This window comes from Pinus tabuliformis, chromosome 8 (genome assembly GCF_031772625.1).
Source record: "Pinus tabuliformis cultivar Carrire ecotype Pingquan chromosome 8, CPIR1, whole genome shotgun sequence".
Lineage (NCBI taxonomy): Eukaryota > Viridiplantae > Streptophyta > Pinopsida > Pinales > Pinaceae > Pinus > Pinus tabuliformis.
The window spans coordinates 223664647-223678448 of NC_142294.1; the positions used below are offsets into that span (position 1 = coordinate 223664647).

The 13802-nt window shown below is 38.2% G+C and overlaps 1 protein-coding gene across 1 annotated transcript; it reads left to right on the forward strand.

The window, feature by feature from the left end:
- The first annotated feature begins 9980 nt into the window (after positions 1-9980).
- On the forward strand, positions 9981-10430 carry LOC149234956 (uncharacterized). Its single transcript, XM_089368415.1, has one exon. It carries the CDS (start codon positions 9981-9983, stop codon positions 10428-10430), a length of 450 nt encoding a protein of 149 aa, XP_089224541.1.
- The last annotated feature ends 3372 nt before the right edge of the window (positions 10431-13802 follow it).

Below are 13802 nucleotides of genomic sequence, written 5' to 3' on the forward strand. Positions count from 1 at the left end.
TTTTCTTTTCTCCTTATTCTTGCTTGCAGTGGGTTTGGATGATCCCCCAACTTCTGGGTTCCCATTCTTACCTCTAGCTTCTAGATGTGTAGCCTGGACAGATACCTCATCTATGCTAGTGGGATTAAACATTAGGACAATGTGCCTCATGTAGCTGTGTAGACCACCTATATACTTCAACAGAGTCTCAGGTGAGTCTAAAGAAATTCCTAGAATCAAAGCTTTTTTCCTAAATTCTTAGGTGTAACCTTCTACACATTGCCCTTTTAATTGTCGAAGAGTTTGCCAGCTCATCATGGCTTGCTGCATATAGGCTAGTGGATAGAATTGCTTTTTAATTGCAGAAAAAAATTCACTCCAGAAAGAAAGAATTTTACCATTTTTCTTCATGTTAGCTTGCGTCCTGCCTTCCCACCATACCAAGGTAGTGCCCCCAAGGTGTAGGCTGGCCAGCTGAATCTTACTCTTGTCTGAATCAATGCTTTGCACTCTACAATAAACATCAACCTGTCTGATCCAATTATCCAGCTTCTCTGTGTTAAACTCTCCATCATATATTGGTAAATCAAATTTAACATCTAATTTAATCAAAGATGTCTTCTTTTTATTTTCAGGGCTATTAGGAGGTGTGAGAAATTTTTCTTCTTTCCCTTTGCCTTTAGAGTGGTCATGGAGGAGAGATTATTCTACTCCTTTGTCTTGTTTGGAGTTTGATGAATCTTCATCTCTATTGTTCTTAAATTCTCAATACATTTCCTCTACCATGGTTCTCATGGTCATGAAACTATCCATGAACTGAGGGTCTGATTCTAAGGGACTTTCTTCTAACATTTTCTTATTAGAGTGGACTCTTCCAATTTCAGGGTTAGGTTAAACCAACTCTCCTTCTCCTAATTTATGCTTTCATCTAGTTAGCATTCAACAACAAAATCCAGCATAAGCTTGTCTAACCTTAGTAACCTAGAGCTCTGATACCACTTGATTTGGAATTTATCCAGGATAAAGAATTTAAGGTATTACAGACTCATGTGCATGGATGTGCCTATGTTACTTTATGCAATGCACCAATAAGATTGCTAGAATACATAGACATTGAGGCAGTTAGAGAAAACATAACAGGCAAACATGTAAACAGAACAAGTTTAATAAGGAGTTCACCCAATGCTCCTGGGATACGTCTCCTGATCCAACCTTTAGTGTTGGCCTCTCTATTATGTTTTCAAAGCAGAGCTTTACAACAGTAAGCTCAATTCGAGTCTCACTAAATAGATAAAATCAGTAGGACTTGGAGTACACAGGCTCTCCTTACTGAAACAGGACCTCTATTGGTCACAGTAGCATGACAAGCCTAAGCCGAGGAGTTTGATTGAACCTCTCAAGCCTTCTCTGGAGTACACAGACTCTCTAACTCTCTCTGGCTCCGTCTGGCTCGATGCTACCTTCAGGTCAGCTCGGCTTCTACTCTCTGTTTTCTGATCTTAGCTTTCCGCGTCTAACTAAATCTCTTTCTGTTTTTCTACCCCCTTCGTCTGTTAGGTCCCTATACTACTAGTGTAACACCTTATTGTTATTAGTACAACCCCCTTATCATATTGTTGTACCCATGTAGTCCCCATATTGTTACTATTGTGCCCCATAGAAGCCCACTATTTTTATTATTGTGCCCTTACATTATTATTGTTATGTCGGCTTTGATTATATTATGACCCCTTGGACTCCTATATATAGAAGGGAGGTCTTGTCATTTGCATCATCTAAGAATTTTTCATTTATGTAATGTAAAGGAGGTTTCCCCCTCGAAGAGGTTGAATTGTAAGGCATTAATCTATCTTTTCTATCTTTCTGTGAGCTGGTTTCATAACATTTGGTATCAGAGCTTTGGATTCTAGGGTTTCGCTGCTCCAAACAGGTCATCGTGAAATTTTCACTATAACTTTTTTCTGCAACGTTTCAGACGTGAAAAAGAAAACCCATTTGGGTTTAAATCGTTCTGAACCTCGGGTCTGAATTTCATAACTCTTTGTGCTATATTTACGGAGATATGATTTGAGGAATTTGGCCTTTTTGCAGCCTCCTGAATTACATTCCAAAAAGGTGACCTGGGGAAAATCGTCATAACTTTTGTTTTGAGCATCAGATTAAAATTTCGTAAGAAGATACAGAAAGAAGACAGACTGTAGTTTCCTATGTATATTTTTAAGATCCTAAGGTCAGAACAGTGACACGTGGCACTTCATACAAGTTCGCTCTTCTGAAAAGGTATATAATCAGGTCATCTTGGAAGATTGCACATAACTCTTTCTTGAAGAATCCAATTTGATCAGATTGGTGGCATTAGAAGGAAGAGACAGAGGGCTACTGCAGATCGCAATTTCAGAACTGGAAGAGCCAAAATTACAGAGTTATAGTTGTTTCAAGATCGAACTCCTAAAATCAAGAAAAGGCGATATGAGGAAGTTTGAAGGCAAGAAATTGGATACTTCAAATGGAGCAATATTTTGATCTACCTGGTGTACCACTGTTACAAAATGTATGTATTGCATCTTCATATTTAGAAACAGATCAACTTTTATGGTATAAAGGGCTTTGTTGTCGTAAACAACTTGTTACGTGGTCAATCTTCACGGAGGAAATGATAACACATTATGAGGATACAAAGAGAAACACCTTCTTTAGCTAATTGATAAATCTCGAACAAAAGTGTTCAATGGTAGAGCACATTGAGGACTTTCGAAAATTGAATATAAGGGTAAATGATATTCCAGAGAAGCAAAGGATTGATGTCTTCATAGGTACTTTAAAGGATAACATTCAACATGAGGTTCGTCTTTGGGAACCTAATTCATTGGAGAAGGCATTTAGGTGGGCAAGAAAAATTGAAAGCGAAATTATGGAAACAAGGAATCCTACCACTCACGACTATAATTATGGAAGTGTTTCTTCTCCTAGCCTTCCACAACCTACAAGGGTCACACCACAACAATTGGAAGTAAAAAGAGAAAAAGGGCTTTTTTACAATTGTGATAGCAAATGAACTAAAGGTCATAAGTGTGCTGAGAAGAAACTATTTTACATAGAGTATGAAGAGGAGGAAGAAAAGGATCAAGAAACATCAAATGAAGAGGATATATGCCAAGACCCAACCCGAGAGAAAGAAGAAATGAGTCTGACCATATCTTGTAAAGCATTGGCAAGAATTACCACTCCTAAAACTCTTAAGATAGAAGGAGATATCAAGAAGAAAAAGGTTCAAGAAGTGAAAGATCACATCAATAAAGAAGAAATGAATCCAAACATATCATGTAATGCATTGGCCGGAATTACCACTCCTCAAACTATTAAGGTAAAAGGACATATCAAGAAGAAAAATGTTCAAGAATTGAAAGATCACATCGAGCAACAAGAAATGAATCTAAGCATATCTTGTAAAGCATTGGAAGAAATTTCCACTCCTCAAACTCTCAATATAGAAGGACATATCAAGAAGAAAAAGGTTCAAGCAGTGAAAGATCACATCGACCATCAACACCAAGTTCTCCAACTTTTAAAGGATAACTCCACTTTGGTGTAGAATCGAATGAAACAACAGGTAGGTCAACATCGCAGTGAAAAAAGTTTTGATTTAGGTGATTGGGTATTTTTACAGCTACATCTCAAGCAAGCTATTTATGATAAGGAAATATTGGTAATACTACATGCACTTAAGAAATGGCGACCTTACCCAATGGGAAGACACTTCAAGGTAAAAATGGATCATGATAGTCTTAAATACTTTTTAGAACAAATATTATCTTTAGAAGAACAAAAAAAATGGGTCACAAATATGTTGGGTTATGACTTTGACATCATCTACAGAAAAGGGAAGAAATTTTTTGTTGCATATGCACTGTCAAGAAAGGATGAGGATGTGGAAGCATTGTTTTGTGCCATTTCTATTATCTAGCCAAATTGGATAAATGACGGAAGGGATGAATGGAATAAGGATGAAGAAGTGTGGCCACTCATTCAAAAGTTTCAGAAGATCCCAATTCAAACAATATTGCTAGAACTTGAAGAGGAAGGAAAAATCATATTGGAACCTGGAGCAGTCACAGAAATAAGAACCCGATAGCTACGAAATCGATCAATTTCAGAGTATATCATCAAGTGGAAGAACATGCCCACTGAAGATTCCACATGGGAGGACAAGAATTTTATACAGAAGCATCAAGAACCACTCAAGCGTTGAGGACAACACTTTTTGAAGGAGAGGGGCATGTGAGGCCCCTATACTACTAGTGTAACCCCTTATTGTTATTAGTACAACCCCCTTATTATATTGTTGTACCCATGTAGTCCCCATATTGTTACTATTGTGCCCCATAGAAGCCCACTATTTTTATTATTGTGCCCTTACATTATTATTGTTATGTTGGCTCTGATTATATTATGACCCCTTAGACTCCTATATATAGAAAGGAGGTCTTGTCATTTGTATCATCTAAGAATTGTTCATTTGTGTAATGTAAAGGAGGTTGCCCCCTCGAAGAGGCTGAATTGTAAGGTGTTCATCTATCTTTTCTATCTTTTTGTGAACTGGTTTCATAACACTGTCTCTGTCAGTTCATGGCTTTAAAGCCAATCTGCTTTTTGTCAGTTCGTTTCCACTTCCCAACATTCTGGTTTCCTTCCTCTGTCTGTTTGAACTCCTCTGTTCTGTGTCATCATCACTATGTAACGCTTCACAAGGAGGTGGCCACCTATTTTGCAACAGGTGAGTGTGTCAGGTTCCTTGGACACATTTGAACGGTTGTTATTTCCATTTGCTCCAAGATTGCCTGCGAAATACGAATCCCTACCAACAAATCAAAATATTTTTCTTCTAAATGTTTCATTTAGGATACCTCAAAAAAAATAAAATATTTTTATTATATTAAAAATATAAATAAAAAAGTCAAACTATAAAATTACTTAAAAAATAAATTAAAAAACTCTTTCAAACATAAAAATTAAAATTTTTTAATTAGACATTGTATAAAATTGTTGAAGAAATGGATTGTCATTCTCTTCCAGTCAAATCGCTTTTAATCTATTCATCCAAATCTATGTACTAAAATAAGAGGTGTGCTTGTTTGATTCCTGTTTCTTTTTGTATATAGGGATGCCTTGTTGAAATATGGTTATCATTAATGTCAACCCAAGTAGTGCTAGAAGAAGCCCTGCCTTTGATGATAAATATGACAAGTCAAATTAATATTTTTGGGGTTTAGGTCACCTTCATGGGATGATCTTCATCATGATGATTCTAATGGTATGTGGCATGACATGAGGCTCCTAACGGTTTGAGATATATGGCAAATCAAAATTTGAAGCCTTCTTCTTGTGGTCAAAGTCCCTATAATGAGATGATGTGGCAACTATCACTACTCAAATCATGAAGCCAAGAGGGACTTACATTAAATAAATAAATCAAACATTTTGTGGAAAAAATATTTTGTGGAGGGGCTCAAATTTCAAATCCAAATCAAATCAAAGGTGTAAGTTTGCCTCAATTACATGTGGGGTTTTTGTCTCCAATGAGTTTGAAATTTAAAATTTAAATCTTGCTCCAAAAGGCAGGTTGACCTCCCTCCTAAATGGCCTCCACTATTTGTATATATACAAGGCACTTTAGCCTTCCAAAGTGAACTTATGTGTTGAATAATATATGATTCCCTGTGGCCCTTGAGTACTCATGAAAATCTTGAGTAGGAGGTCAAATGTTTGAAGAAGTATTGGGCTTATGGTTAAATTTTTCAGTTATGGTTTTGGCAAGGATTTTTTGTGTTTCCTGAGTCATTTTGTCCTCCCTTGAAGGACACATATGAAGGATTTTTAGGGCTAAAAATTCATTGCCTCCTTAAATCAATCTGAGCTCAAATTTAAAGGGTATTCTAAGGTGTTAAAAGATTGTTTTGTGATGATTTTAAGCCCCCAAGGGTACACATCTGTAATGAAAAGTCAAGATTGTTTAAAGATTGTTTTTGTTTGGGCTTAAGGTTATATTTCTATTTTGTTTTATCTTTCATCGGGGATTTTAACATATTTTGTAGATGGTAGTAACATTTCCATGAGACAAAATTTCGTGGAATTACTGCAAAATTTAAAACCTCTTCTTGAACATCTCCTATGAGAATTTGGATTTCTTTAGGAAGCTTCAGTTGTGTAGTTTCTAAGGTAATTCATGGTGTAAAGTCAAAGGATTTGTAAAGGCCAAGATCTAGTTTCATCATTAGTCCCATCTGAAGTTTTCAAACCTCAAAGGGCACAACTTGTGGTTTGATTTTGGCATATTTTTAGGCCTCTCTTGGATTTGATCTAGAAAAGAAGATATGACATTTTTTCCTAAAGTTTTCTTGAGGTTCCGAAGAAAACAAAAATGTCATCCCTTCAATGCAATCTGGTATGTCTTTCACCCCTCAACAAATTTAGATTTGTGGCATAAATACAAAACAATTTTTTCAGACCTATTTTGTTGATACCTATAGCCTTTCTTGAGGTGGAACTGAGCTCAAATGGAGGTCATTTTTCAAGGTATATCAGAATGGTATTTTTGTCCAGCAATGATATTGTTGCAGACTATGGACTGAGTTCTGGTTAGGGTAACTCAAAGTAAGGTATTGAAATTTTTTGAGGCACAACTGAACTGAAAATAAGTTGTAGAAAGGATTTTGTGGGTAGCCAATTAGTCACTATTAGTTTTCCTCTAGGTTGAGTTACCATTTTCAGCTCAGTGGCATTGCATACTTAACTAGATGAGACTAGGAAATTAGTGTAAGTCTACTCATGGATTGTTAAAGATCTCAAGTAAATTGATCATCACTTAAAGACAAGTCTTCCATCTCATGCTTATCGGTAATCAAGGAGATATTTCTGCTTTAGCACATTTGAGGTAAGTCTATAACCCTTGTTCAATGACATCTCTATTACAATATTATGGTATGAACAAGGCCTTTTAATCTGAGGAGTGAAGACTTGATTCTTTTTTTGAGTTGCATCCTATAAGGATTACAATTGCTAGAGTAGACATTGCCATCTCTATAAATTGGTTGAGGTTAACATGATGTCTGGCCACAGTAGAAATAAGGATATTGATCATATTTATACCTCCTGCTCGAGGAGGTATCATATACAACATTGATAATTAAGGCTGGATGAGGATCAAATTAGTGACTGACATCTTCCGAGATCAATGAGACCAGATTGAAAGCATCTTCATGAGTAGATAATTTGACATTATCAAAATTGAGAGAACTCAAAGGCATCTTCAGGTACAACAGTAACAATTTCTACTTCAACAGTTTGAATTGATTATCTTGATAGTTTTAGAGACTATACATCAGTGGAATACATCAACAATTTGGATTTGGATTGTTATGTTTGAGTATTTTTGAAGTTGGATTATCATTGTACATTTGAACATATATTAGTGGCAAAGAACCTTTGTTGAATTCCTCTCTAAGTGGGCCATTGTACTTCGTATAGGAGACCATAGTTCATTATTCAATTTTTATATTTTTGAGGGTGGTTGGGTGGTGCAAGATAAGAGAGTGAAGTCTCCTTCAGGTTGTAGCTTGAAAATACTAAAGCTTGCATGGTGTCGAAGCATCCTATCAATTGTAGCTGATAAAAATAGGGCGTTAAAGCATTCTTCTAGTTGGGATGATAAAATCAAGGTGTAGGAGCATCCTTTCAAGACTTAAAGCTACCTAATAAACTTGAATTCTTTTCTAGAGTACTACGGAGTTGGGGCTTCCCTTTTAGTTAGAGTTGAAGCATTTTGCACTCACAAAATATTAAAAAAACATTCGGTGATTTTTTTCCAGAAAAATTTTCAACTAAAAAAGTTTCTTATACACCCTTCTTTATTACTTATTGTTATGGCTCTGAAAATTAATAATTTAAGCAACACTAATTTACCCACACTTATTTCCAACATAAATGAGATTAGTATTCTCGAAATTTTTTATGATTAGAAATCTGAATAAATATTATATGTATTAGGATCCCCTATCTCCTTTCCTATTTATTCTTGCAGCAGAAGGTCTGGGTAGATATCTTAAAAAAGAAAGAGCAGCAAATAAAATCAAAGGGCTAAGACTATGGGGTAATGAATTGCCAATAACCCATCAGCAATTCGTTGATGATATCATGTTATTTGGGGAGCCAACTGTAAAAGAAGTGAGAAATCTGAAGAAGGTTTTGGACTTATTTGCGGAAGCATCTGGGATGGAAATCAATAAAGAAAAATCTTGCACCTTTATATTCAATACCATAGAGTCAGCTAAAGCCACTTGACCAGGATGCTAGGTTTTAAGCAAGGGGAACTCCCAACGAAATACTTGGGAAACGTATTGGATTTCAACTCTAAAAGACAGAAAAACTGGCAAGGAGTCCTAGAGAAATTAAAAAACAGAGTGGCTAACTGGGCCTTCAGAACCTTAAACATTGCTGGAAGGATTGTTCTAGTGAAATCAGTGTTGCAGGCAATCCCCATATATCCACTATCGATTATGGCACTGCCTCAAGGGGTTTGCACTAAGATCAGAGAAATCCTTAGGAAGTTCATATGGGGAGGTTTGTCCCAACAGAAAAAGTGGGCCTTAGTATCATGGAAACATCTGACGAAACGAAAGGAGGAGGGAGGCTTGGGTCTGCGCGATCTGGATAAACTCAACAAGGTGCTCGGTGCAAAACTTTGGTGGCGATGGCTGAGAGGGGGCAACGACCTATGGAAGCAACTATGGAGGCACAAGTACAATATGCCAGATACTACGAAGAATATTTACCGAATGGAGGAAACCCCGAAGGGCTCGACAATCTGGGATCTAGCCCGTCAAAATTGAGATATAGTAGATAAGAACGTTTTCTGGGAAATTAGAGGAGGAGGGGAGGCAAAATTCTGGGAAGAGAAATGGCAACAAAGGGGGAAAATGAGCAGAATAAAAAAAATCCAGAACATACAGGATAAGATAGGAGACAACCATATATACGTCAAAGATTATTGGAAAGAAAACGAACTGGATGGAATATGGCGGAAATGGTCAACACCAGAGGAATGGGGCATTGAGATAGATCAAGAACAACAGGAAGCGTTCATGGAAGAGGTAGAGTCCAGGAAAGTAAAAGCGCAAACGGGTAGGGATATCCTCAGATGGGGGAAGTCAATGAAAGGATCCTTTACGGTCAAGGAGGCATACTATCTGGCAGACCAACAGGGAACCACTGAAGAAAACCAAGACTGGAAGGTCATCTGGGGTAAAAACTGGTGGCCGAAAATTACCCTTTTCGCATGGCTAGTAGCTAAGGACAAGATCCTGACGTGGGATAAACTACAAAAGAAAGGTTTCAGTGGGCCTTCAAAATGCTATTTGTGTAATAAGGAAGCGGAAACTCAAGAGCACCTGTTAATCAAGTGCGTATATGCCAGGAACCTATGGATGGAAACCGGGAAACTATTCCAGAAACCTGAGAGGTCTCCGAGAGAAACAAATGAAGTGATTTTCCACTGGCAGAAAGAAAAATTTCAATGTAAAGTAGTCCGAAAGGCCTGGGATCTCATTGCCGGTTTTGTGATTTGGATGGTATGGAAAGAAAGGAACCGCAGAGTTTTCCAAGACAAATCTAAAAACACGGTAACAATATGGAACAGAGTAGTGAACTTAACTAGAGAATCAATTCTGGTAGAGAAGTGGGATGCGGAAGACTGGAAAGCAGATCAGGGAGAGGAGCAAATTCTAAAGAACCTAAATTTGAATTATGAAATGGTGCATAACAAAAAAATCGATAGATTTAGTACGAGACCTCAAAGCTATGACAAGTTTGCATACCCCAAAGACAACTTTACGAAGTTAAACTTTGACGGGGCATCGAAGGGGAACCCAGGTAATGCCGGATTCGGAGGAATCTTCTGAGACAGTCAGAGAAACACCAGATGGATCTATGCAGAGTGGGGTGGCGAGATGACAAACAATGAGGCCGAATTATGGGCGATTCACCAAGGTTTGAGAATTGCGATTCGAAACGGCTATAGAAACCTGGAAATAGAAGGAGATTCTCAGATTGCAATTGAAATCCTAAAGAAACTGAATAATGGGAAGAACTGGGAGCAGGTCACCAATAGTTGGCGAACGACAGGGATCGTTCAAGAAATAGCGGATCTTCTAAAAAGAATTGACTATAAAATCTTCAATCATGTGAAAAGGAATGGAAATCGAGCGGCAGATTTCCTTGCGAATTGGGGTTGCAAGGGTCGAAACGGCAAGATTGACAATCAGTGGAGAACGTTGCGGCCCAACAGAGAGTGGGAGGAATTGGCCAGTATTATTAATTATGACCATGAACAAGCAACGAATGAAAATAATGAGCAAGCAACAAACGAGAATCATAGCATTCGTGCGACGGGCAGGTGAGATGGATCGGCAAGCCCAGACATTTAATGAATGTCAGATAAGGCGGAGAAAGGATATAATGGACAGGCATGCTGTAGTACAGCAGAAGTGTGCGACGACAGGAATGAAGAAACCACCTTGCAGCAAGACAATTAACGCAAGTGATCGGAGAGGAGGAAAAAGAGGTATGTCAGAATCCATAAATGGAAATGAGGGAAGACGAATAATTGATAGGAAAGGCAGAGGGCAAAGCAACAGGTGGCAGCGGAAGGCCAAGTTGACAGGTAAGCGGATTAGAGTAAGAAGGATTATAAATGGGCGGCAACAAAGGATTCGACAACGAGAAAATTGCTTAGGAACTCAGAGAGCGAGGAGAGGTAAGGTGGTGGAGAGCTGTTACAGAGAGAAGTTGCGCCGAAAACTTACTGAGGTCGCCATGGAAACCAGGAAGAGAGCAAGGGTAGCAGAAGAAATGGAAGCCGAGGTACGCAGAGACAGGGACAGAAAAGGCAAGGCGGTAGCGAAGGAAGAGACAGTTGAGGAGATATATGAAATTTACGATGATTCTGAGGAGGAAGAGGACCGGCAAGATAAGTGCAGGCGGGATAAGGAGCGAAGCCGAACTGTAGAAGGCTGGGAGAACCAGCAAACCAGCGACGAGCAGCTAGGACAACAGGGAGGAAGGGTAAGGCAGAGCGGCAGACAGAGGGGAAGAAGACATGCGGGAAGCGGGATGGAACCGAGCAGCACGAGAGGCAGAGGAACGAGCAGATACCGAGGAGAAAGGGGAGGACGACGAGGGCAAAGGGGGAGACCGGGCAAAAAGACAAGCCGGTCGCTGGATAGGAAAATTTAGCAAGCAGAGAAGGCATATAACCAAAACACGAACCCAAGAATTAGAAGAATTATCCAGAATATGGAGGAAGACGCGATTCAAGCTCAGTCCGACTTCGAGATGGAGGATTGGGAGTTCCTTCTCCACGACCCTGGTAACACTAGGGGTAGAATGTCCTTATTTAAACAGTCCTTACATATATACTGGGTGATGAAAAGATTGCTGGCTAAAGCTCTGGAGCAAGCTGCAACAGAGATGGCTGAACTTGCGCAAGGAGTTCCCAACCTGAGGAGGGAGCTCAGAATTATTCAGATTACCTTGGAGATGCAGGAAAAGAAGTTGGAGGAGATCCAGCAACTGATAAAGGAAGGAAATCAGAATGCAAACAATGAGACTACCCAACGTCCAGTGGCAGAAGTAGATTAATTATAGATATGTATTAATTCTGATGAAACTGCATAGTATAGATAATTTCAGTTTGTTTCAAATATTAGAAGTAGAAAATTGTTATATGCAAGCAAGTAGGATTAGAAACCTGAAAGACTGTTTAGTGTATTTAGCTTGGATAATCAGACTATGGATCTTTTATTTTTGGTCGGCTATTAAGAACTTTAGGTGGCTTAAATACTCGGTTTCCCCAAGAGGGCGAGTTGAAGGCAACCTTACTTTTGATGTGTATTTTGATTTGAAGTAATAGAAAAAAGAGAGAAACACCTTAGCCTACAAAAAAAAAAAATATATTATATGTATTAGAAAAATTAGACTAGCAAGTTTTATGCTAAACTATAATATATATATTCATATTTTCCTTTAGTACTAAACTATATTTCATGAGACTATCTTCCTTAAATATGTCAAAGGTGAAAGGTAAAATATCTTAGTGGCAGCCCGTATTTAGCTACAGAGATTTTGCGAAGAACGCTGAGAGAATATGGAAGATTATGGCTGTTATTTTTAATTTCTATCCTTTTCAAATGGGAGGAAAAGAAAAATGAAAGTAAAATTGATACAAAAAGCATGAGATAGATCCTAAGAGAGGTTATGAGTACGAAATCTGTTTCCACCGTTGAAGCAACAACAAAAATAGAAATATATAAATATATATTTTTAATTATATAGGTTTATGTTGTAGATCAGATGCACAACTAGTTTAAACCAAAATACACAGCAGAGAATTCAAGCACATAAAGACACAGCTTTTAACGTGGTTCACCCAACCAATCTGGGCTACGTCCACACAACATAGGCATCGGCAATTTATTAATCAAAATAGGAGATTACATCAAGAAATCCTCACAAAGCTCTCACACCCTCTCAGCCAACATCCGAATGATTGCCTGTTATATAGCATAGAGAATCTAACAGCCTCATTAACTCACTCACATCAAATATAGGAGGCATTAACTCATCTCCCAACAACCTGGAGCTAATCTAGGAACTGAATTTCTATTGTTGTCATCAGCTGAGATTTTTCCTATCGTATTCCAAACAGAAAATCTCAACAATCTCCACCTTGACAACATTTCGCCTGATGCCCTGTTATTATTATTTTATCTTTTCTGCAAGCCAAGAGAAGCCAAACACCAGCGTAGCTTCTCCAACAAAACTGGTTTCGTGAACATGTCTGCACAGTTTTCTTTTGTATGCACCTTTTCAAGAGAGACTCCCCTTTAAGTGATAACCTGTCTTACAAAATGGTACTTAATTGGAATATGCTTTGATTTACTATGATAGGCCGGATTCTTAGCCAAATGTATTGCACTTTGACTATCACAAAGTAACCTGATGTTGTCCTATAACCTACCAAACTGACCAAGCAAACCTTTCAACCAAACCGCCTCTTTGCAAGCATGCGAAGCAGCAATGTATTCTGCTTCAGTGGTGGATAAAGCAACAATATTCTGTAGCTTTGACATCCAGCTGATAGCTCCACCTGCAAGAGTAAAGACGTACCCTGAAGTTGACCTTCTCTTATCCAAATCACCTGCAAAATCGGAATCAACATATCCACAAACAAATTCACTACTCTTATTGTAATTGATACAATAACTACTTGTGCCTCTCAAGTACCGAAGCACCCATTTCACTGCTGACCAGTGTTCTTTACCCGGATTTGCCATGTACCTGCTGACAACCCCAACTACATGTGAAATATCTGGTCGAGTACAAACCATCGCATACATTAAACACCCTACTACATTGGCATATGGAATTCGGGACATATAATCCTTTTCTTCATCTGTATTAGGACATAAACTCGAAGAAAGCTTAAAATGGGAAGCTAAAGGGACTGAAACAGGCTTCACATTATTCATACCAAACCTCAAAAGTATTTTCTCAATATACTTTTGTTGTGATAACCATATCTTACCATTGCTCCTGTCTCTGCAAATCTCCATGCTCAAAATCTGTCTTGCTGCTCCTAGATCTTTCATATCAAATGTCCTTGCCATCTGAGCCTTCAACCTGTTGATTTCTTCTATGCTTTTGCTTGCTAAAAGCATATCGTCAACATACAATACCAAGATAATGAATATGCCATTATTCAACTGTTTAAA